General features: G+C 49.9%; 1 protein-coding gene across 7 annotated transcripts; it reads right to left on the bottom strand.

Annotated features, from left to right (window-relative positions):
- Positions 1-1,913: 1,913 nt before the first annotated feature.
- On the bottom strand, positions 1,914-24,237 carry LOC118223352 (cytoplasmic polyadenylation element-binding protein 4-like). 7 transcript variants are annotated; one of them, XM_035409765.1, is made up of 12 exons: positions 23,790-24,237; positions 21,935-23,091; positions 15,446-15,536; positions 11,080-11,130; positions 10,661-10,684; positions 9,388-9,546; positions 8,771-8,860; positions 8,394-8,512; positions 7,957-8,071; positions 7,137-7,318; positions 5,874-6,115; positions 1,914-5,781 (listed from the first exon to the last, which is right to left on the bottom strand). In XM_035409765.1, the coding sequence occupies exons 2-11, from the start codon at positions 23,033-23,035 to the stop codon at positions 5,888-5,890; spliced, it is 2,160 nt and encodes a 719-aa protein (XP_035265656.1). In that variant the 5' UTR covers positions 23,036-23,091; positions 23,790-24,237; the 3' UTR covers positions 1,914-5,781; positions 5,874-5,887. The 7 variants fall into 7 exon arrangements, with proteins under 7 accessions (XP_035265656.1, XP_035265654.1, XP_035265655.1 ...); XM_035409763.1 differs by having other exon boundaries at positions 1,914-5,840; positions 5,887-6,115; XM_035409764.1 differs by having other exon boundaries at positions 1,914-5,794; positions 5,887-6,115.
- Positions 24,238-26,041: the final 1,804 nt, after the last annotated feature.

The following is a 26,041-nucleotide window of genomic DNA, read 5'->3' as shown; positions in this document are numbered from 1 at the left end:
CAAGGTATTATTCGTCCTGAGACGTTATTAATAATAGAAACACGTCTCCCTCCTCAAAATGTGCACTCAGAGCTGTACTCTGTGTTTTTCTCAGTGCAGTTATCCAGCTAACTCAGTAATCCTGCTTTGCGATACAGGCCCTGGAGAGCTACAGGCTCTGCTGTGGCTCTCCAGGACCAGGGCTGCAGACCACTGCTAGACCAGCTTTCAAAAGTCACCAGGGGGCGCTAATGCTCTCTGTTCACCAGAGGCATGCAGGAATGTAGCAGAGGCATACAAAATATTTACCTTTAGGTAGTTTTATTCAATATGGCTGCAGTTTCTATTTGAAGTACAGAATAATGTTTGTTGAATTCCAGTCTCCCATGCCGAAATGTACTAATGATTGTATTTTGAAAAAGAATAACCAGTACCTGCATCAGTGTGCTTTGGTAGCGTTAGCCTTGAGCACTGTCAGTGAGCTACAGAAGGGTTAGCCTTGTGCGCTGAGTGTGCTACAGAAGGGTTAGCCTTGTGCACTGTGAGTGTGCTACAGCAGGGTTAGCCTTGTGCGCTGTGAGTGTGCTACAGCAGGGTTAGCCTTGTGTGCTATGAGTGTGCTACAGCAGGGTTAGCCTTGTGCGCTGTGAGTGTGCTACAGAAGGGTTAGCCTTGTGTGCTATGAGTGTGCTACAGAAGGGTTAGCCTTGTGCGCTGTGAGTGTGCTACAGAAGGGTTATAGCCTTGTGTGCTTCTGAGCTTGTCTCCACCTCCTTTTCCCTCGAGCTAGAGGAGACCCTGCAGGCCCATGGAATGCTCAGCTGGAATGTTTTGCAGCTGAAGAATCGGGGCTGGAGGTGTTAGGCCACACCCTTCAGGACAGCTGCACAGCGGCCATTTTTACAAGTGAGTCTGATGGCCGAAGTCTTTCTGTCTCTTCCATCTGTCGGTCTGTCTGTCTGTAAGCCCGTCTGTGTGTTAATGTCTATAATTGGATCTTTGATAATTCAAACAAAAATCTAAATATTATTGACGTGACTGACTGATGCGTTGGAAATGCGCACCAAGAACAGCCCCAGTGCTTTGTAATGTGATGTTTCATCCAGATGAGCACATCAAAAAGGAGAACATATTTTAGATGCATTGGTCTCCCTCTGTCTGTATGTGGTTCAGTACCACGCTCCACCACAAGATGGCTCCAGAGGGCGAAGGATCACAATTTCAGTTTGCAGCTGCCACATGCTTGTAGTACTTGGGCATCAGACCATATAATTTCTTTTAAAAAATGAAACATATGGCTCATGAAGGAGGGTTTGGCATCTCCCCCCCCCCCCCAGGTGTGGTTATGTAATAACATACTGTACGTATATAAACCTGTGCAGTACGTCACCAGCACTCCATTACACCTCGTCTGTTCTGCTGTAAGTTACCGCAGAGGAAACGGTCAAATTCATTTTAAAAAACTGAGTTGAATTCATTCAGAGGCGAAACTACCAGAAGTCGCCGTTGCCGTCGGTTACTGTTATAAATAGACACGCGAACCCAAGAGATCTGAGAGAGTCTGTGCAAATGAAGATTTCTGACACGCAATCAATACATAGCTCTCCCCGAGGGATCCAGAAACATCTGAAGAACCATTTATCTGCACTGAGTGCACACACACACACACAGCCACTACACACACACAGAACCACAACACACACTGCTGCTCACACACAGACCCCACTACACAAACACACACACACACAGCCACTACACACACACAGAACCACAACGCACACTGCTGCTCACACACAGACCCCACTACACAAACACACACACACACACACAGCCACTACACACACACATCGCCGCTCACACACACACAGAACCACAACGCACACTGCTGCTCACACACAGACCCCACTACACAAACACACACACACGCACATACAGTTGCTTCTCACAGTTTTATTCATTCAACATTTCACATTACAAATATTCAAAAATGATGCATACTGTTATAAATAGTTGGCTGCAAACAATTAAATAACATTAGATTAGATTTCTTTTTTTGTTTCACTACACTTCTACAGACCAACTAGAAATATGGACATCTGTATTACATAACTTAATTAGAAAGAAAAATACAAAAATAGGAACTTATAAATGAGAAATGACATAATAAAAATTAAGGTGATATCTTAAGTAAAAAAATGCTATTAATAAATACAACAACCTTCCCATACACAGTTAAAAACTATTGAAATTTTGCCATTAAGTAACATCATTAACAGACATATTTAAATATTTTTTCCTTCTGAAAGTGTGAACCATATATTGTGGAGCACAATATAGCAATTAGTAAAAACTAGACACTTTAATATATTAAAAGCTTCACCTCAAAAATATAACAAAAATCTGATCAAAATTATAAAAATGAATTACATTCCAATTAAAAATATACCAATAAACTGCTAATTACATTTTTTTGACCTAATAATTACAATGCTGTCAATCACAGTAGCTTGAAATAAACAAAATAAGCAAATGAGCACAAAACTGTTTTAAAAATAACTTCAATCATTTATATTAGTACAAATAGTTTGATTTCTTTCTTTTTTACAAACACCAGCATGTAAAGGGTTACAGTAACCGTAGAAAATGACTGTGGAAAACATATTAACATCTTCTTTAAATGTCTGCAATTAAAAATGGCATTAAAGAATTACATTGCAAAGATTTCGTATCTGAAAAGATCTCAAAAAAAGTATTGCACATAACACCTCGAAGTTAACTTGTGACGTTTACCACATTCAAGTCTTAGAGACCCTCGAGGGGTGAGTGATCAAGTCTTAGAGACCCTCGAGGGGTGTGAGTGATCAAGTCTCTCCAACATTGTCCTAAAAGATGCTCAAGTCCTGCACGGCAAAATAGATTTAGAGTTTTTTTTGTGCACACTGCAGAGGTCTGTGTATGGGGAAGGCATAAAGATCAACACATGACGGGTGTGTGGGTGGGTGGGCGGGGCATGGGATAGGGCGGGGCAGGGGGCGGGGTTTAAAAAAGTAAAATTTTCGAAACATCTAGAGCACAATCACGACGATCAATTTCAAAAGCTATTTTCCTGTATTTATTTTATGTCATGCATACTAAAGATTACAGAAGGACCTAGTTGGCAGCCCAAGAATATATATATATATATTTTTAAAAGGCAAAATATTTAACACCAAACATCCACTCTTGTGACACAAGACACAGCCGAACATGAACCAAGTCAGCATTTTCATACTATGGTTATATTCCTGCTACTGACATTTAGGGATGCACCATCTGGTTTAAACCAGAACAGACGAGGTGCTGAATGCATGTGTGGAAATACTAACTGTAGTGTTACAGCTCACTCATGCTATAGTAATCCCGTGTTTTTTTCTGCTTAAGCAAACATCTAGTGTAAAAGATATGACCTTTAGCAATACACTTTGATCTTTCCTCTGCAGAACTTGTCACAACACCACCAATGCACGCTTATACAGTTGAAAAGGTTCCCTCAGCACTGACATGTATAAAAAACAGAATCGAAAATAATATATATATTAAAATCATTAAATTTTTTTCTTTTAAATGAACTTCACCATATATGCAGATCTCTCAGTAACAAAAGTACAAAAGCTACTTTTCACAACGTGAAAAATTGAGGTATTGCAAAAAGGAGTCTCTTCCCATTCGTGAAAAATGTGCCTAAAATGACAGCTGGAAAAAAAGATATAGAAAAGTAGTGCATAATAAATGTTTATATGTGCATGACAAAAATAATTCAGCTAGAAAACACTGTACCAAAAACCAGCTGGCCACATATAAAACAATCATTTTTTTCTCTTTAACAGCAAATTCTTCAAAAAGTGTTATAATATGCTTAACCACCACACCCACAAACTCAAGTCATGGTAGAAACGGTGTTGAAGAACACCATCAAGCCAACGCAAGGATTAAGTTCTCACTAGTATAAGAAGTTATATTTCAGCACAAAATCCCTGACAAGCTAGCAAACCCAGGATGCTATTGTGATTACCCAGAATTCCGTCGGCTTTTCTTTGTTTTTATTCCGGGTCGTGTCGTGTTGGCTATCGAGCTAACGTGCTCCGGCGCCCCGTGCTCAGACGTCTGCGTTTGGACCTTTGGAAGGTAAATGCCTCCAACTGTACTCGTGCTCCTGGCCTGTGGGGGACCCCTGACTGCTGACCTTTGACCTCTGACCCGAACGATCTCACAAGCCCCGTCTTTGGTTTACCCACCTCGAGCGAGCGATAGTAAAACCCAGATCGGAAATGTAAAAAGGCGCGAGCCGTCCCTGGCTGCCGCGCGTGCGTGCGTGCGTGGGTCTTTGGCCGCAGTTTCGAAAGCGTGCCGCGCGTCTGCGTTCTCGTTATTGCGCTCGGGGGGGGGGGGGGGGAGCATGCAGAGAGAGCGCCCGCTGCACTGCGCATGGCATGCTGTTCCGCAGGCACGCTGCACACATGCGCTCTGGAGGTGGCGCAGCGCGGAGCTGCACGGGACGGCCCATCGCCGAGGGCCTTTCGCACCTTCATATCCGATCTGAAGTGGGTCAGCTTTGAGGCCTGGGACAAACCTGCTCTCTCATTGGCTAGCAGCCTGAAGCAAACCCGCTGTCTCATAGGCTAGCAGTCTGGAGCACACCCGCTGTCTCATAGGCTAGCAGTCTGGAGCACACCTGCTCTCTCATTGGCTAGTAGCCTGCAGCAGACCTGCTCACTCATAGGCTAGCAGTCTGGAACACACCTCTCTTATAGGCTAGCAGCCTGGAACAGATTCGCTTGCTCATTGGCTAGCAGCCTGGTACAGACCTGCTCTCTCATTGGCCAGCAGCCTGGTACATACCCACTCTCTCATTGGCTAGCAGCCTGGTACAGAACCGCTCTCTCATTGGCTAGCAGCCTCACTGAGTGCCTGTTAAACACACACACACAGACCCCTGGCTGTTCAGCACCTTTTCCCTTTGTGATTTTCGTATGCGGGGAAGGGAGGGAGCCTATCGTCTACACCCTACTCAAAATATTAGCAGCAAAGCTTGAGGTATTAGGTTAGCATGTGGGAAACGAACATCCAACACTAACAGCCGGGAAGATACTGCTTTAGTCCAGTTAGCCAGAAGGTTAGGAGGGGTTAAACGGGTCTATGGCTGCACGTGGGGCTTTAACATACCAATTTACACCAAGCTTTGGTTAACTACTGGGACTAACGACTCCGACTCTGCATCCTAAAAATAAGTGCACCCTTCATTAGCGAGACACCTTTCATAGCAACAAGCTGGTTCCACAGCCAGAAGCATTGGTTTTAATGCTTTACAGTAAGTGTTAACGGATTAGCCAATTAAAGCCAATTTACAGTCAAATCAGATGCTAAAACAGCTGTAGTCATTCCAATGCATTCAGAGTTTCTATGTGCACTAATATAAAATCAATGAAGAAGGGGGGGAGGGGAAATGAAATGGGACTATTTTTTGATAAACATATTTTGCTACTCATTTCTTAAAATTAAATTATATATTAAGGATCTTTAAAAGCCTAAAGGAATCGGCAACAGAAAAGTGCATTTATTTGCCGCGTGGCCTAGCTCCGCCCCCTCAGCTCCAGCGGAAGGAGGTGTGGCGGGGCCTGGCTCCGCCCCCTCAGCTCCAGCAGAAGGAGGTGGGGCCTGGGCCTGGCCCCGCCCCCTCAGTTCCAGCGGAAGGAGGTGTGGCGGGGCCTGGGCCTGGCTCCGCCCCCTCAGTTCCAGCGGAAGGAGGTGTGGCGGGGCCTGGGCCTGGCTCCGCCCCCTCAGTTCCAGTGGAAGGAGGCGGGGCCTGGGCCTGGCTCCGCCCCCTCAGCTCCGGTGGAAGGAGGCAGGGCCTGGGCCTGGCTCCGCCCCCTCAGTTCCAGCGGAAGGAGATGTGGCGGGGGCGGTCCCCGCCCTCCTTGACCAGCGGCTTGTGGAACTCGCGGCCGGCCCGGGAGTGGATGGCCGCCCAGCAGTACTCGCAGTAGTACTGCAGGCAGGTGACGTTGGCGCAGAAGAAGGGCGCAAACTTGCCCCCGCACCGCGTCCCCTGGCACTCGTCACACAGCTGATCGTCCAGGACGTATGGCTTCACTTCCACCTGAGAGCGGGAGAGAGTATCACACGTTTAATACACCTGCGCAGAGAACACGCAGTTAATACACCTCCATCTGCGCAGAGAACACGTGAAAACTTACACAAGTACACTCATTTTACCGGGCTGGTTACTAACTGAACCTCAGGGGACTTCAGTAAAGTCCCTGAGCAGAGATCAGCGTGTGTCACTCTGTTTCCTTCTGTGCTGCATTCAGCCTAATTTATATACACACGCACATGCGTGTGCATGCAACCCAGCCCTGGTCCAAAAAAACTACATTTCCCATCTTCACCGCTGGGCCCCAGTTCTGACTTTTTTAAACTGCCATTTAAAGAACATGCAAACTGACACATATATATATATTTTTTAAGAATGCTTTAAGCGATGTGCTCGCAGGCAACGCTGGGGGGGGAAAAACCGCCACATCAAAAGAGCTCCAATGCAAACGGCAGCGGTGCCGTCTGCACAGCCGTTGTCGTGGCGATGCAGATGAAAGGCGAGCGCAGGCTGGGGCGGTCGGGCTTTACATGGCAGGCAAATCCTGCGCAGGGGAGCCCCTCGCTGCTCCAGCTCCATGCAAACCGTCTCCGTCCGCATCCCGGGGGGGAGGGGGGCGCGTTTCTGCATGTCTGCGTTATGCCCTGGGCTGCTGCGGTACAGAGCCCCCCCCCCCCGGCCCTGCAGCTGCCCTGTTCTGCTCATCTGCAGTGACAAAAACCCTCCAAACGCCGCCCTGCTGGTGCACCGCTATCCTGCAGGCAATCAGCCCTCAGATACAGGCCTAAGGGCTGCAGTGTGGGACAGGAGACACGGGCTTCCTGATCTGGCCTCTCACACTCACTCGCACACTCACTCACTCGCACACTCACTCACTCGCACACTCACTCACTCGCACACTCACTCACTCGCTCAACGAATTATTAAAACACTATTCATAAAGCAGCAGTGCAGGGCATGCGTTTGCTTCCTGCTTCCACCATTAAACGTGCTTTGAGTGTATAGCGCCCTGCCCGAGCGTGCTCACCCGTTTATCGATCTCTCCGTGCTGCAGCTGGACGAATCGGGCGCTGATGGCGGCGATGTAGCTCTGCTGATTGGAGAAGGCCACTCGCCCCGCCCCCTTCGGGTACTTCAGCTCCGGGTCGGTGTCGATCCCGGCGTAGCACACGCCCCCGTACAGCCGGTCCATGATCATCGCCAGCTCCACTGCGGAAAGACGCACGCGCGTGTACACACACACACACACAAGCACACACGCGTGTACACACACACACACACACACAAGCACACACCCATTTATACAAACACAGAATCACAAACACGAACACAAACACAAATCAACATGGAGAAACGGCAACAGTGAATCAGCCCAGCACTACAGGAAGCTCTTGAGCCAAAATGGCCGCCTGCTCACATACCAGTCTGGCCCAGATCACATTAATTATCCCAGAGTTACATCACTCTCCACCAGCAGAACAGAATACATGAAGTAACGTCTTTGTCTGGCAGGGAATGACACAAGTGTGCATCACTGGGTTAATATCATTACACACGTCTGAAGAGCCAGTAACGTAATTATCCCAGCGCTACACGGCACGCCGCCGCCCGGCTCTCCTCCCCGTAACAACAGAAGCTCTCCTGAGCAGTGAGATGGATGAGCTCCGTATGAAACCTGACACTCAGTCCTACTGCAGACTTTACTGTGCAATCACATTACTGCCACAATCAGAACGGCTTTACAGAGGACAAGCATGCACACACACACACACACGCTAACACACACACACACACACACACACACACGCACGCCAACACACACACACACATACAGCACACACACACACCTGCTCGTAGGGGTCGGGGAACTCCTCCCACAAAGATGGTCTTCCTGGGGTCGAGGGGCTGGGAGCCGTCCATCACAAAATCGCTGTCATTCAGGTTCCAGGGCCGGATCTGGACCTGAGGACACGCCCCAAACATCAGACAGAACAGGCTCAGGACACGCCCCAAACATCAGACAGAACGGGCTCAGGACACGCCCCAAACATCAGACAGAACGGGCTCAGGACACGCCCCAAACATCAGACAGAACGGGCTCAGTGCTGCTAGCCCAGGTTTCTACCAACCTCGCGCTTAGACTGCTCTGACTGGACACACTCAGGTCTGCCAGACTCCGATTGGATGCTCACAGGTCTGACTTGACTCTGATTGGACACTCGCAGGTCTGACGGACTCTGATTAGACACTTGCAGGTTTTGCCTGACTCTGATTGGACACTCACTGGTTTGTCTTTGATGGTGGGGCTGGACACACACAGGTAGAGCTTGCCGTCCTCCTCGATGCAGGCGTCGATGAGAGCCTGGACTGAACACTCGTCCTGGAACAGGAGGAAGGCGTAACCTGGGAAACCAGGGAGCAGATGTCACTCAGACCGTTGTCATGGCGTCTCATCTCTGTCACAGACAGCCTGATTCCGCAGCGGGTGATCAGTCTCCAACCCCACGGTCCAGTTCATTTGAAAACCACACACACACCTGGCTGTGTCTCTCTCTCTCTCACACACACACACACCTGGCTGTGTCTCTCTCTCTCTCTCACACACACACACACCTGGCTGTGTCTCTCTCTCTCTCTCACACACACACCCGTCTGTCTCACCTTTAGGGGGGAAGTAACTCTTGCTCTCGGCCTTGTGAGGCCAGTCCACAAACAGGTGACCGAAGCGGCGGAAACTGGCGGTAATCTCGTCTGTAAGAGGAAAGAACACGCGTGTGCGTGCAGTCAGACATGAGCCGGCAGACACGTGTGTGCATGTAGTCAGACATGAGCAGACAGACACGCGTGTGCGTGCAGTCAGACATGAGCAGACAGACACGCGTGTGCGTGCAGTCAGACACGAGCAGACAGACACGTGTGTGCGTGCAGTCAGACATGAGCAGACAGACGCGCGTGTGCGTGCAGTCAGACATGAGCAGACAGACACGCGTGTGCGTGCAGTCAGACATGAGCAGACAAACACGCGTGTGCGTGCAGTCAGACATGAGCAGACAGACACGCGTGTGCGTGCAGTCAGACATGAGCAGACAGACGCGCGTGTGCGTGCAGTCAGACATGAGAGGTTCTGCATTAACGGGGAATATTAGGACTAGAGGCGCTGCATTTGAGAGCTCGGTCAGGCTGCAGCCCTGCTCGAGAACACTGCGTCGACCGCTTCTGGGCGAATGTTCTTCCGGAACGTTCTGTGATATTCTCCCTGGTTTCGGCAGGGGCAGTACCTTCGTCGATGTCAGGAGGGAGCCCCCCCACGAAGACCTTGCGGGAGTAGCGCTCCACGCGCTCGCCGTTCTGGTGGGGGAAGCCCAGCCCAGCCACGCCCTGGTCCCCCCTCTCCTCGTCCGCAAAGCCGTCCTCCATCGGGAACAAGGACGAGTGACCTGTCAATCACAAGGTCAGTCAATCGCAACACCACGCCCCTCTGAAATCAGCCACACCACGTCCTTCATCATCATCATCATCATCACTCTTCATCACACTGCATCCGTCACACCACACCCTTAATCATCACTCTTCATCACACTGCACCTGTCACACCACACCCTTCATCAACACTCCCCATCACACAAAATTAGCCACATACATAAGACTTTCAGTTCAGAGAGCTAATGATAAATACAGGCCAGTCGGCTCCTCCTGTGCCCACATCAACACCCCTCCCAGCCCCACACCCCCCTTTACCAGTCCAAAATCAGCCAGAGGAGAGACGCATGATTACAGCAAACAGAGAACAGAGCTCAGTGATTTAAACAGACTGCAGGACCCAGCACAGTAAAAACAAAAAGATAATAAATTACAAGGAGCGCAGAATGGCATGGGAAGATGTGTCAGCTTATTTTCCATTTCTGTTCAGTTATTCAAATTTTTCTGCACGACTTGACAGCCAAATTTTCCAGCCAGCGCTCAGGAGGGGGGGGGGGGAGGGCTGCGGAGAGGGGGCCAGTTAGACCTGGTCTTCCATGCCCCCCTGTCCCAGGTGAGGACAGGGGTTAGACACGTCCCGGACTGGGACACTGTTTTCATCTGGGACTTCCTGTTTTATGATGCAGATCTGATTTTTAACGTTTATTAGCGTTTTGCTTTCATGTGATGCGTTAAAAACAGCCAATGAAATATGTCTTGGATTTTGATTGTTATTTAATTTCTGCCTTTTTATCAGGGTTACTGATAACCGTTAAGCATTTTTGAAATTATTTTCAACGGGGTTATGGGAACATGTTTGCTTTATGTACGATCACTTAAATTCCGATGATGTGTGTGTTTGTGTGTGTGTGTGTATACTGTGCTAAATTCCCAGAGCACTCCTGACCCTCCATGTTGCAGTTCTGGCAGAAACACACTCTTCCACACCATTGTCACGGCTATGCGTTTCCACAGACAGATCACCACCAATGCGTAGAAACGGGTATGCATGCGCAAACACACGCACGCACGCACGCACGCGCACAACCAAAGTAAGAGATAATCTGTGACGGATTGAAATCGTGTCATTACCTCGTCGTCTCCCATAATTCCTTGCTGCATGAGAAACGAGAGAAGAGACGGTGTGTGATGAGAGCAGAGGAAGCTCCGCCCCTGAGCAACACGACTCGGTCTCAGGCGCCTAGAGACGGTTACCGCAGGGCGGACGTCACAGAGCGCGCCCCAACACACGCGCGAGCGCACGCACACACACGCCCAAACCAGCAGCGCGCGCGCACACGCACACACACGCCCAAACCAGCAGCGCGCGCACACACACACACACACACACACACACGCGCACACGCGCACACACACACACACACACACACACGCGCGAGCGCACGCACGCACGCACGCACACGTGCACATACACGCACATGCACACACACAAGCACACACGCACGCATACACGCGCGCACACACACACACAAACATACACACACACGTACCGTTTATGGGCAAAGAGCTGTCCCCCACCGGGTGTGGGAACCCCAGACGCCCTGCAGGGGGAGACAGAGATGAAAAGCGGGTCATTCACAGAGCCACGCCCCCGTATGGATCCTGGCTGGAGGAAACTTCCGGAAGCCTCTTTTTGCAGCGAGGGGGATTCATGGGTCATGTGGTTAAGAGTCATGTGACTGGTTAAGTCCTGCTAGCGCACGTGTAACAGGCTCCAGTTGTGGAGCTGCTGAATATCCCTGAAATCCACCCCTCAGGCTGGTGAACCGAACACACTCTGCGCTCCTAAACACAGTCCTGCACAGGCAGGAGGAGGGGACTGTTCAGCCTTCTCCTCTCCTGCCATTGGCTGCCTGTACTGGGGCACGGCCAGCCAATCGGGCAGCTACAGGGACAGCTGTTATCTTCAAAACATCATCAGAGAAAAAGGACAGAATTCACGGACTCAAACACCTGCTGCTGGGCATATAAGGCAATTTGGCCGCGATGAGTCTTTTCCAAACTGCCCACTTAATGTTCCCTGGTGCAGGGTGTTACTACAGGGCGAGATCTGATTGGATGAGTCAGCCAGGCAGCGGTGACTCAGTGTGAGACTCCCTGAAGCAGAGGGAGACTCGCTGTGTGCGCGAGATCGAGAGCAAACAGCACAGTATGAAAATGAGCCTGCGGAAGAGCCAGCACTTCGCGAGAGGAAGTCGTTTTAAAATGGAGCACGAGCAGCAGGCAGAGAACCTGAAGCTCAGCTCCACGCCGGAGACGATAAAACCGGCTGAACCACCGCACGGAACGAGAGAGAGCGGCCATTAGGAGAGCAGCTGAGCTGCTGCAGGTAGAAGAACAGCTATGAGAGAGCGGCCATTAGGAGAGCAGCTGAGCTGCTGCAGGTAGAAGAACAGCTATGAGAGAGCGGCCATTAGGAGAGCAGCTGAGCTGCTGCAGGTAGAAGAACAGCTATGAGAGAGCGGCCATTAGGAGAGCAGCTGAGCTGCTGCAGGTAGAACAGCAGCTATGAGAGAGCGGGAGAGAGAGAGAGAGGGAGAGAGAAAGAAAGAGCAAGAGGGAGAGACAGAGAGAGGGCAAAATGAAAAATTGATGGGGAAGAACAGAGTAAAAGAGAGGTGGTAAGGGGAGAAAGGAGATGAGAGCAGACCGTCTCCACCCGCTCCACCCCAGATTAGCCACAGTAATCCTGGGCTGGAGAGCTACGTCACCTGTGGCATAATGTCCCTCAGCGAGACCCAGCACTTAACCACACGCCCAAAAACAGACATCCACGATGTGCAGCTCCACCCAAAAACCCCACCCAGCTCCAAAAGCCAGTCTTTGACCCAGAAGTACACCCACACCCAGCAGTGACATCCTACACCCGTCGGTGGTCCCGTCCTACGGACCATAGGGTGGGAGCTCTGCCCAAATTCCACCCTGCTCTCTCTGTGTCCCAATGTGTCCTTCTGCTGTGCCGGAGTGGTGAAACCCACGTAAGCACAATTAGCGCATAGCAGTGCTATTAGCGTATACTAACACTGTTAGCGCATAGCAGTGCTATTAGCGTATACTAACACTGTTAGCGCACAGCTGTGCTATTAGCGGATACTAACACTGTTAGTGCATAGCAGTGCTATTAGCGTATACTAACACTGTTATTGCATAGCAGTGCTACTAGCGTATACTAACACTGTTAGCTCACAGCAGTGCTATTAGCGTATACTAACACCGTTATTGCATAGCAGTGCTACTAGCGTATACTAACACTGTTAGCGCACAGCAGTGCTATTAGCGTATACTAACACTGTTATTGCATAGCAGTGCTACTAGCGTATACTAACACTGTTAGCGCACAGCAGTGCTATTAGCGTATACTAACACTGTTATTGCATAGCAGTGCTACTAGCGTATACTAACACTGTTAGCGCACAGCAGTGCTATTAGCGTATACTAACACTGTTATTGCATAGCAGTGCTACTAGCGTATACTAACACTGTTAGCGCACAGCAGTGCTATTAGCGTATACTAACACTGTTATTGCATAGCAGTGCTATTAGCGGATACTAACACTGTTAGCGCACAGCAGTGCTATTAGCGTATACTAACACTGTTAGCGCACAGCAGTGCTATTAGCGTATACTAACACTGTTAGCGCACAGCAGTGCTATTAGCGGATACTAACACTGTTAGCGCACAGCAGTGCAATTAGCGTATACTAACACTGTTAGCGCACAGCAGTGCTATTAGCGTATACTAACACTGTTAGCGCACAGCAGTGCTATTAGCGTATACTAACACTGTTAGCGCACAGCAGTGCTATTAGCGGATACTAACACTGTTAGCGCACAGCAGTGCTATTAGCGTATACTAACACTGTTAGCGCATAGCAGTGCTATTAGCTTATACTAACACTGTTAGCGCACAGCAGTGCTATTAGCGTATACTAACACTGTTAGCGCACAGCAGTGCTATTAGCGTATACTAACACTGTTAGCGCATAGCAGTGCTATTAGCGTACGTTTACACTGTTACCGCACAGCAGTGCTATTAGCGTATACTAACACTGTTAGCGCACAGCAGTGCTATTAGCGTATGTTTACACTGTTAGCGCATAGCAGTGCTATTATTTTATATTAACACTGTTAACACATAGCAGTGCAACTTGCACATATTAACACTGCAGAGTAGTAGAGAGTAACACTGTTATCGCATGGTATCACAATTAGCATGTAACACTGTTATCGCATGGTATCACAATTAGCACGTAACACTGTTAGTGCATGATATCGTAAGTAATACAATGAGCACATTGACACAGCACATACTAGCACAACAGATAATTATAACTGCACATAATAACACATGCAGCACAAGTAAATAAATTAATGCACATTGAAACGTTTTGCTCATATTACGGACATTAGCGCATTGTAGCCCATATTAACACGGCATTCCTCCAGAAAAGCAGCCATTTCTAAACCGAGCTTCTAAGGCGCAGTGCAACCAAACTTGACTAGCCTGACCGCAGGGTATACCTCACACACAGAGCATATCGAGATCAAAGCCTGCGGGGCTGCAGAGCATCGGGTTCAGACAGACATAATTAGTGCAACGCACACTCCCACTGCACCTACAAGAGCTCAATTTAGACCCCTTATTATATTAGCCTCTCACCCGCAGTTTGTTTTCACAGAGAGTCTATCTGCAGTGTGGAGCAAGAGGCAGCGTTTGAGAGACTCCTACTAGCATAGCCCCTTCTGTCGCTCGCGTTTAACAAAATTACAGCCGATTCCACCATTACTGCTGCTACAGCACAGCTGAACAACACTGAGGGAGAACTCTAACTGTGCTCAGTCAGTCTCTAATTCAGTGTAGTGAGGGAGAATTGTGCTCAGTCAGTCTCTAATTCAGTGTAGTGAGGGAGAACTGTGCTCAGTCAGTCTCTAATTCAGTGTAGTGAGGGAGAATTGTGCTCAGTCAGTCTCTAATTCAGTGTAGTGAGGGAGAACTGTGCTCAGTCAGTCTCTAATTCAGTGCAGCTAATACAGAGCTATGGCTGCACTGGCTACATAAACATTAGCCGACATTTTATTACACAACATTACATTAGATTATATTTATACCTCTGTCTGGAAGCACAGACTTAGTGCGTCAATACTGCCTATGAAATGCCTGCTTAGTTACACAAAAATAACCTCCATCATATTCGCATAAAGACTTAATACAACCACCAATACACAGTTTAAAAAAAAAAACAAATAATAACCCTGCCAGTGCCTTCACTGTGAACAGAACAGCCTCAAGTCTCTTTTACCACGTATACAGGATCAATCCAAAATGGAGTACATCTCTATCCCGCGCCTGTTTCTGTACACCCGTATGGATTTATATTTGGCATTCCAGCATCCGTACTGCAGCAGCTGACAGAGATGTCACTCTGTCACACACCCTGGAAAGATTCTGCTCATTTCTCCCAGAAGATGAAATAGGGAAGAAAGGTTCTTGTCTTGGATTACTAATGCCAGTAATGACACTGGAAAAGAACAGACCATACTAATCAAAACCATCGTGTTCGGCAGTAAAACAATGAAACTTTACTGTCTCAAAGTTTGCTCACTTCTCTCCTGTTTAAATTGCTCCGTTTTGTTCACCTGTAATGTGGCGGGGTAGCTAGCTGAACTCAACACGATGGTGATCAACACCGCTAGACTCAGGTTCCACCCCCCCGGCACACACACACACGGCTCGCCGGAGCACCCGCACACACACACGGCTCGTCTGAGCACCCGCACACACACACGGCTCGTCTGAGCGCCCGCACACACACACCCGCGCACACACACACGTCACAGCGGCGGGATGGGCGGTACCTTTCAGGGAGTCCTGCTCCGCCCTCATGATGTCAATCAGGGAGTTCTCCAGGGAGTGCATGTTGAAGCCGTCGAAGGACCTGGTGCGCTCCTGCTCAAAAAACAAAAAAAGTCAGACATCACCATGACTGTCAGCAGTTTCCACATTCAGAGAAAGACAAAAATACATTACAGGGCATTCAAATTCACCACATACACAGTGCTACAGAACTCAGTACAGCATGTACCACGTTAGCAATGCTACAGAGCTCAGTACAGTATGTACCACGTTAGCAATGCTACAGAGCTCAGTACAGTATGTACCACATTAGCAATGCTACAGTGCTCAGTACAGCATGTACCACGTTAGCAATGCTACAGAGCTCAGTACAGTATGTACCATGTTAGCAATGCTACAGAGCTCAGCACAGTATGTACCACATTAGCAATGCTACAGTGCTCAGTACAGCATGTACCATGTTAGCAGTGCTACAGGAGCTCAGCACAGTATGTACCATGTTAGCAATGCTACAGTGCTCAGCACAGTATGTACCATGTTAGCAGTGCTTCAGAGCTATAGGAGTACACAGACAGTGCAGCTGTGTGCACAGACACCTCCAGACCATATTCAATTTCTGCCTTCTTACACAGCTGGTTCAAACCGGCTGCTGAGTCACGCAGCAGCGGTCTGCCAAGTGCGACACCCAAACAACGGCCTGTGCAGAACTAGCTGATGGCAGGTGGTCACGGGACCTCCCGAAATAATGAACCGTCACAAAAGCAGTCTGCGTGCCCGACTCACAGAGCTGTGCGAGTGGGCGGAGCCAACATAAGACAGAAGGATTGTGGGAGTGGCCGTTCCTGTGACGATTAGACAAAGTGGGCGGGGCTGTGATAAAATGGAGGGGTTGTGTGAGTGATTAGATTAGATTTTGCTTTAAAAAAAACTAACTGATCTGACAAAGTGTTTATAGGATGTCATCATTTTGAAAGAATTCAGTGGCAAGTGGCAACAGACTGAGATCCCATTCACACATTCTCCTCACGTACTCCAAAACCCAGCATGCAAAGAGCTGCAGATGTTCGATGCAGATAAGGGCGTGGAAAACTGCATTCTGGAGTTCGTAGGCGGCTAAAGCTGTTGTGTTCATGCGTTGAGCAACTCTACATTTCAGATGAGCTGGTTTCATTGCTTAATGCAGAAATAATGCCAGGGCCCTGTTTCACAAAGCAGGATTACTGAATTAGCTGCATAACTGTGCTGAGAAAAGACCAGAACTCTCTGGAACACGGACTGAAGCTAAAAAGAGCTGTTCTGGGTTCTCACTCCGTGCAGTTATCCAGCTAACTCAGTAATTCTGCTTCGTGAGATACCCCCCAGGGCGTGGCTTCCAGCTTTAGGGACAGCTGAGGGGCGTGGCTCTGTGCTGGAGCCCCGCCCTGGCTGCAGAGCAGGGTGTGTCTACGTATTTAATGAGCACCTGACCTGCAGTGTTACTCCCGGGGGCTGTTATCATCTGCTCACGCAGGGCTGTCGGTGCGTCCGTTTAAACACACGGCGCAGCAAACACACGAGCGCGTGACTCGGAGCGCACACACACACACACACACACACGTGCACACACACGCACACACACACACACACACACACACACACACACACACACGCACATACACACACACGTGCACACACACACACACACACACACACACACGTGCACACACACACACGCACGCACACACACACACACAGCCTGACAAACACACGCACGCACACACACACACGCACACACACATGCACACACACACACACACACAAACACACACACACAGCCTGACAAACACACGCACGCACACACACACACACACACACGCACACACACACACGCACACACACAAACACACACAGACACACACTGTCACACACACGCACACACACACGTGCACACACACGCGCACACACACGCGCACACACACGCGCACACACACACCTACAATTACGGCTCTCCTGTGAAATACAATGTACACGTAAACACATGCATAATCCCTAACTGGCTGAATTTCCAACCTCACTCTCAATATATTCTATGTCTCCAGTGTAGCGCCACCCAGTGGTTGGACTCTGATAACATATTCCCTCCCATTGTAACGGCAAATGTAATTTGGCGATTCCTTAGTCAATCTGCACAGAGGTTCATCTGCACTGAGGTTCATAATGAATAGTTCAGGGTACCGACTTCTGGACCAGGGCAAGTGGACCTGGTTCTGCGTGCTGAACCCCAAACCCGCCCCAGGACTGGACTTCTTTTACATTCGAACCGCCAATCAAAGACAGTCCAATCTGTACAAACACGTCCTCACAGTTCTCAGAAGCATCGACAGCTTGTGTTCCCACGGGAACCGCATCACCACTGAGTACCGCTTCTTAGCGTGTCAAAACACCGCAGAACCGGCAATTACCGTATAAACGTTTCTCGCTGTGATAAGAAAACATGCTGCTGAAGAGAAAAGAAAGAAAACAAAAGATACAGAAATGAAAGAATAGCTAAATGGCAGTGAGTAAGTGCTGTGCGGAGAGCCAATCACAGAGCACAGCGCGAATCACTGAATCACAGATCACAGCGCGAATCACTGAATCACAGAGCACAGTGTGAATCACTGAATCACAGAGCACAGTGTGAATCACTGAATCACAGATCACAGTGTGAATCACTGAATCACAGAGCACAGTGTGAATCACTGAATCACAGAGCACAGTGTGAATCACTGAATCAGAGCACAGAGCACAGTCTTCCGTTTGAATCACCCGGGGACGTTCTGTCCCTTTTGAATGACGGGGGAACATTCTGTCCCGTTTGAATCACGCGGGGACGTTCTGTCCCGACGTTCTGTCCCGTTTGAATCGCGCGGGAACATTCTGTCCCGTTTGAACATTCTGTCCCGTTTGAATGACGCGGGGACGTTCTGTCCCGTTTGAATCGCGCGGGGACGTTCTGTCCCGTTCGAATCGCGTGGGGACGTTCTGTCCCGTTCGAATCGCGCGGGGACGTTCTGTCCCGTTCGAATCGCGCGGGGACGTTCTGTCCCGTTTGAATCGCGCGGGGACGTTCTGTCCCGTTTGAATCGCGCGGGGACGTTCTGTCCCGTTCGAATCGCGCGGGGACGTTCTGTCCCGTTTGAATCGCGCGGGGACGTTCTGCAGGTGTTTACGAGCGTCCGCGCATCGGGACAGAGACGGCGCCGCGCTGAAAATGGCCTTTCACAGGGACACGCCGTGTCTCCGGAATATGGAAGGCTTGCGTGAGTGAGCTGCAAATGGCCAAGTGCAAATTAATTAGAGTGACTGCAGTTTGCATTGGATGTGCCTCCCAGCCAAACAGGGCTCAGTGGGTACAGAGCTCAGCGAGCAGCCGCTCCTGCACAAAAACACTGAGGGAACAAGTTAAACAAGGCAAAGGACAGACGTGTGATAATGAGGTCTCCACCTCAGTCACACGCTCCACTCCTTTTCACTCTGGCTCCTTCCTCTGAGGTGAGATTCAAACAAGCTTCGCTGTTCCTCTTTCACAAAGTGTGGCCGGTTCTCTCACAGATTATGGCTGGTACTCCTTCACAGATGATGGCTGGGTCTCTTTCCCAGATTGTAGCTGTTTCTTTTTCACAGATTATGATTGGTTTCTTTCACAGATTATGGTTACTACCTTTCAGTGGCATGTCCTGCATTGCAGCATGTTATCGTAGCGTAACTGTGTGTGTGTGTGTGTGTGTGTGTGTGTGTGTGGGGGGGGGGGCTGTTTAGAGCAGCTTACTCAGGACTAAGAGGATGTCTGGACTTTGAGCCTAGGAGCACTGTGTGTGTGTGCACGTGTGTGTGTGTGTATGCGAGTATGTGAGTGAGAGTGTGTATGTGGTGTATGTGTGTGAGAGAGAGACTGTATGTGAGTGTGTGTGTGTGTGTGTGTGTGTGCGTGTGAGCGTGTGTGTATAACCTTGGCCCAGGTCTCTCTGACCCCTGTGAGAGGACTCTGCTCCCAGGCAACGCTGGAGTGTTTGCCGTGGAAACCAGCTCTGCGTCTCTGGATGACAATAGCAGCTCAGCGGCAGTCTAACCTGTAGGACCGAGGAGGGCCATGGCGCTGGGTTGCTAGGTGACCTGCAGACAGGAATACTCTCTCCCGCACGCTCACTCCCTGTCTCTCTTCAGCCGCACTGTGGTGTCCGTGTAAACCCTCAGCGGCCACAAGCGCCCCTGCCCCCCCACCCAAATCCCAAATACCCTACCCCCTCACCCGAATACCCAACCCACCCTGCCCCCCCCCACCAAATACCTCACCCCCTCACCTGAATACTCCACCCACCCTGCCCATCCCCCACCCACGCAGGAGGTCCTAAATGCAGGAGGTGGTAAACGCAGGAGGTCCTAAATGCAGGAGGTGCTAAACGCAGGAGGTCCTAAATGCAGGAGGTGCTAAACGCAGGAGGTCCTAAATGCAGGAGGTGCTAAACGCAGGAGGTCCTAAATGCAGGAGGTGCTAAATGCAGGAGGTGCTAAATGCAGGAGGTCCTAAACGCAGGAGGTCCTAAATGCAGGAGGTGCTAAACGCAGGAGGTGCTAAATGCAGGAGGTGCTAAACGCAGGAGGTCCTAAACGCAGGAGGTCCTAAACGCAGGAGGTGCTAAACGCAGGAGGTGCTAAACGCAGGAGGTGCTAAACGCAGGAGGTGCTAAACGCAGGCTGCAGCTCCGGCCCGTAGTCAGGAGAAGCGCAGAGACTGAGGTCTGGGTCTGTCTGTACATGATCCGCCAGCATTGCATAACGTGTGCGGATTGCAACAACAAAAAATGCTCACGTGGGAAAAGGAGTCTCTCATTCTGGGCTCTCCTCAGACAGCCTGTTAAACCACAGGGACTCTACAGGGCGGGGCGGGGCGGGGCGGGGCAGGGCGGGGCGGGGCGGGCGGGGCAGCCAGACAGCGGTCCTGTGGGCGAGGTGCAGAACCCGGGGAAAAGGGCACAGGACGGGACTCTGCAGCCTGTACTGGGGGCGTATTTGCGAGCTCAGTTTTGAAGCAGAAAGGCGGAGAAATTTAGAAATGGGGGCTCCAAATTAAACGGTCTCACCAAAACTCCCAGAGCCCCCAGAGCCGGACCAGGGCCCCCCAAAACGCAGACCGTCCTGGAGCCAGGAATCCCTACCCCAACTGCCACCAGCGCACCATTACCCATCAGCCCCTGCATCTCCCATCCGTCACAGCTGCCTCGTCGATCGCCGATCAATAAAACCAGGCTGATTATCCCCGGTGACCTGGCCGGAGGACACGGGAGAGTCCGGCCTGAGCATCGCGGAGCCAAGGAAACGGGAATCTGTCCCGATCCTGCCTTTTACAAGCCATTACAGATACCACATTATCTGAAGAGCAAAGACAGAGAGAGTGGACGCCTGCGTAAAACAGCATCTGTCGCATCCGTTCGCGATAACTGCTGACGACCACCAGAACGAGCCCTTATCGCTTGGCCCGAAGCGAAGGAGGAACGCAGGAGAATATTCCCCGCTGCGGGTATTGTTTCACTTGTACCTGCTGTTCCAGTATCAGCCAGGCACAGCGTTCAGAGCCAGAATGGCATAACTTTCAGAGTCAAAACTGCAGAGCTTTCAGACCCAGAATGGCAGAGCGTTTAGAGCCAGAATGGCGGACCTATCAGAGCCAAAATGGCAGAACTTTCAGAGCCAGAATGGCAGAACTATCAGAGCCAGAATGGCAGAGCGTTCACAGCCAGAATGGCAGATCGTTCACAGCCAGAATGGCGGCACTACATTACTCACCCTGCCCGTGGCAGTCAGAGCGCTCGGCTTTGATCTATTACTGTACTGCATCTATCAAACGAGGCCACGAGAAAGCCTTGTGATAATCAGATTAGGCACGACACAGCAGCAGCAAGGTTGAGTAAAACAGGGAAAAAATCCAGAGTAGGCCAACATTTCACATGTTTGTTATATATAGATTTTTTTTTTTTAGTGCTTTTTGCTCTTTTCCTCCTGATTTGGAAAATCCAATCATGCTTACACAGCAACAGTCATCACAGCCCCTGCTATCAGAGAGCGGACCAGCGTGTTCTCTGCTCCCTAGCCCGTGGCATGACTGCAGTTCATTTTCACACTGCAGTTACAGTAGTGAGTCGGGCTCACACAGACATGAGTCTGAGGAAGACGCTTCATGTGCAGCTCAACAGGGGAACTGAGAGCGCCTGATCGAGCAGCGGGAGGGAGCAGGGCTGGGGGGGGGAGTGTCCTGGTGCATGATCAGACCTGAGCGAAGCTAGAGTCAATTACGCCCCCCCCCCCCCCCCCCCCGAGGGGTTGCAGACCACTGTCAGCACTGGAATGTTCCAGATTCAATATCGACAGGCTATGGGGCCCAATAATGCCTTTTGTTTAAGAGCGTTTGGCTGTTTCTGGGGGGTTTTGGGGGGGGGGGGGGGGGTTGCAGAGTCTGGCGGGGACTGCCTCACCTGAAAGGGGAAGATGTTTTCGCTGCGGCTCACGCTGTCGTCCATCCAGGACTTCTGGTTGAAAGCGGCGCGCGGGTACTTCTGCGAGGACGCGTGGCTGTTGGGGAACGACTTCTTGAGCGGAGAGATGGAGTTGAGCGGCGTCACCCCTCCGTTGAGACCGCGGCGGTATTCGCGGCCCTGGGACGCGCCCCAGCCGCCGTACCCGCCCCCGGGGCTCCAGGAGGTGGAGGAGGGCGTGGGGGAGGGGCTTTGGTAGCTGCCCCACGGCGAGGGGGCCTTGCTCAGGCTGTTGGCCAAATGGGGCACCTGCCCGAAAGCAGCGTTCCTGTGGGAGAAGGGGGGCGGGTGGGGGCTGGCGGGGGACCGCCGGTGCTGTTGGTGCTGGCTGTGGGGGTGCTGGAAGTGGGGGTGCGGCGGGTGGTGCTGGGACAGGGCCCCGATCTGGGGGGAGAAGTTTCCGCCGAACCCGGGGCTAACGTGGTGCGGAAAGTTCTGGAACAGCAGGGGCCCGTTGCTGGCGGAGGCGGCGGGGTTGAAGAAGCTGACGTCCTCGTTGATCATGGCGGACGGGTTGGGCGGCACGCCGGGCGACCAGTTGTTGAAGCCGGTGAGCGAGGAAGAGGAGGCGGCGCTGGACGGCACACCGGAGCCCAGGCCAGAGGGCTCCTGGTAATCGAACCCCGTCAGCACTGGCGACTCCATCCGCAGCTTCTCCTTGCCGCTGCCGCTGTCCACCGAGCCGTTCTCCCCCTTGCCTTCCTCGGATCTGGAGCTCTCCAGCTCGGAGATGATGCCCGCGTCCTGCTGGGCCGGAGACTGCTGTTTTTCTTGCGCTTCTTGCATTTCCTGTTGCTGGGCCTTCGGTTTCTCCGACCCCAGAATCTCGTCTTGCATGTTGCCGTGAGCAGCTGCGGCAGGAAACAGCCACGCGGATCCACCATTATTGCCGTTAGCAGGTGTGTTATTTATAAAAGCAGCGGAACTGGCCGACGCATTCTGGTGGTGCGGAGGCTGCAGATGTGGGTGAATTCTAACAGGGAAAGCCGATTTGTTACCAGTGTTGTTCTGCACTAAGACTCCAAACCCGTAATCCCCCATTTAGGTGCTCCGGTAATTTTTCCCCTGACAGTGTTTTACTCGGTTGTCTTAATTCCCTGGAAAAGAGAAACAAATAACAGAAACTCGAAGTTATTTAATGATGCGTTCTGCCGAAATTAAATGTAATTAGACTCTGACAACTAGCTAGCTTAATACCTACTGCAGATCTAGTTCGCTACTGTAATTATTATGAAATATTCCTTTTGTCCGGCAACTCGCTGGTGATTATAAATTAAATAACAACGCATATCCAACAATAATTACTTTTAAAAGCCTTCATCTTAGTCCCGAAACGTGTCCAAGGAAACACGTAAGCGATTACACGAATACAGTGAACGTTAGCAGCTAGCTGTGAGCTAGCGTTTGCTCTCTTCGATCTAGTTTGCAGTCATGCAGCAAGTCAGCTAGAAAACGAACAATAATTAGCTACGCCTTTGCAAATGTAATCGGCCACTAACTCAGGAAAGGTAGACCGATCAAATCTACCTATCCAATGAATTCGATCAATGTCCGTGTTTCTGAGAGAGAATCACATGATACCGATACCTCCGAATTTTCTTCCTTTTAAAAGGAACAAGCAACAACCATTTAATACAAGATAATTCTGATGACGTCTTCAGTTCGCTCGGGATCTGGGCCAAATTTTCCACTCTTTCGGATATTTCTACGTTACCAGTAGGGAAAATGGTTTACACATTTCGGTCAGGGTCTTAAAAAGTCGACGTTGGCGTCGTCAAAAATAAACACTTTTCACCTTTTCGTACCCTTGTCTCCAAAGCGACGTCTCCGATGAGATCCGCTCCGTTCTGACCACAGCAAATTAAGCTCCCTTAGCAAGCTAAATGGTCGGCGATTGGATGGATCCTTGAAATTCCGTAAAACTACAGAAAATAGAAATCACAGACAGCTAGCTCGATGTATTACTGTCTAGTCCGTGCCCTGATTGCTCAATGACACAGCCTTATCTTATTTTTCTAACTATTCGGCGAGCTAGCTAGCTAACAAATTTTACATCAAGGAGAGCCAGTCCCTTAGATTTTCTCAATATAACGCCAACCGTATATAAATCAAATATGCTTCGTGGTCGGTTTCATGGTTTTATGGTGGCTGGCATTTTCTTATTACTGCATTTATAAATTTTTTCCCTTCCTGCGTTTCCTCGCCACTGTCCTCTCTCCTCGGAACCTACCGAAGCTACAGCAAATGACAGCCAAACCAGTCGCGAGACACTTCCGGCTGTTACCCCGCCCACTTTCATAACCCCACCCACACAAGTTTTTGATTTGTTCAGCCCACTCAATCCATCTGGAATTTAGGCATTTCTTTGGGTGTTACGTGTAACGCGCACCCACTTTCCTCTTCACTGCCGAATCAGAAACGTGGCTCCGCCCTTTGGGGTCAGCTGGCGTACAGCTGTACGCCTCCCTTCCTCTTCGTGTCTCCGCCTCGTAAGGTCCTTGGCGCATGATAAATTTATGGGATGCGCGAACATCTTCCCCTACGTGACAGCAGTTGTCTGTCCACCATCGTGTTGTGGAGGAAACCTCCAAGAAATAGGAGCTGTTATCGACTTCATCCTCTTGCGTGGGGAAAATGTGAAGCTTAAATTTATAACTGTGCGTTTATGTGATGCGGCTGTTACGGTACAATTTAACATAAACAGACAAGCTGTATGTATATCAAGGTTCTTTCCTGTTCGTATCAGAATACCCCTGAATGTCTCAATCACATTGGTTTTACTTCCAAGTTACATAATTGGCCACATAATTAATTTAGAGAGCTTTCCCCAAGCATAAAATATTCTGACTATGGCGTAGCACTACAAGCGGTGTGTGTGCATGTGCATGTGGGGTTATCACCAGAATAAGGGTTTCACTGGGACACAAAACACATCGTGATTATCTTAAGCGTGATTTAAGGCCATCTGAAACAGATCTAATCTTTTTATCGTGAACAGAGAGCAGGAAAGGCGGAGTGAAATGAATCCGCAGATAGGAACAAAAAGAGCCTGTGTCTTTAACACATTACTATGCAGCCAGAGGCACTGCCCTATCTGGCCACCGCGGTAAAAGAATTTGAGATGCAAATGTCCCCAGCAACTATCTTAAATTCTTCCGGTCCCTTTATGGATGTAAAATGTTTATGTGTGTGTGTGTGTGTGTGTGTGTGACTGTAGAATTATGTGTGTGTGTGTGTGTGTGTGTGACTGTAGAATTATGTGTGTGTGTGTGTGTGTGGCTGAAAAATAATGTGCGTGTGTGTATGTGTGTGTTGGGGGGGGGCTATAAAATGTGTGTGTGGCGATAAAATGTGTGTGTATCTGCCTGTGTCGGCAGGAAAGGCACTTCTGGGGTTTTTTTGGTGGGTTGGGGGGGTGGCTGGCGGGGGGGGGGGGTTTGGTAAGGGGGGCGGTGGTTCGTAAATGATGTCTGCACCTGCTTTACCTCCCGTTTTAGGGAAGAGGGATCAATCTCATTACCAGGAGGGCCGCAAATTGATGGGTCAGAGATCAGGGAGCGAGTGTTACACGGAACAGCTGTGGCCACAGCCAGAAATCTCATTAAAGTAAGCTGCTGCTATTTTCAGCCTGTAATCGAGCTTCACTGCTTGATTATTTTCACCGAGGCCAGGTTATTACAAATGCATATTCCTCTGCAAGGGCCTTCTTCCCGGATGCTCTGAACAGGAGACATCATTGGAGTTAAGAAAAATAATGAATCGTTTTTTATAGTCTTTCTTGTGAAGGTACGTGCCACCGTGCTCAATGGAGGTGTAGATGGGGTTTAGGGCTGCGCTCTGTTTTTTAAACACATTTGAGTGTTAAAAAAATATTTGACTAAAGCTCACAGCTTGTGGTGCTGTGCAACTCTGCTAGTTCAGTTGCTAAAAACCTTGGAAGCCATTTTACTGGACTCGCTCTTCAGATGGCATGTGGCTTGTGCTTTGGGTGCAGCACAGCAAGGCATTCGTTTGCCTGGATTATCCCGTCCCATTTTACTCCAGTGT

Source organism: Anguilla anguilla, chromosome 3 (genome assembly GCF_013347855.1).
Source record: "Anguilla anguilla isolate fAngAng1 chromosome 3, fAngAng1.pri, whole genome shotgun sequence".
Lineage (NCBI taxonomy): Eukaryota > Metazoa > Chordata > Actinopteri > Anguilliformes > Anguillidae > Anguilla > Anguilla anguilla.
This window is presented reverse-complemented; position numbering and strand designations above follow the sequence as displayed.

Excerpts from the sequence above, each read along its gene's own strand:
- LOC118223352 (XM_035409762.1), bottom strand. The coding sequence starts at position 23,035 with ATGGGGGATTACGGGTTTGGAGTCTTAGTGCAGAACAACACTGGTAAC. Across the intron at positions 15,537-21,934 it reads AAAACATCTTCCCCTTTCAG|GAGCGCACCAGGTCCTTCGA; the intron begins GTGAGGCAGTCC and ends TTTTTTGAGCAG. Across the intron at positions 8,861-9,387 it reads CCCTCCTGACATCGACGAAG|ACGAGATTACCGCCAGTTTC; the intron begins GTACTGCCCCTG and ends TTCCTCTTACAG.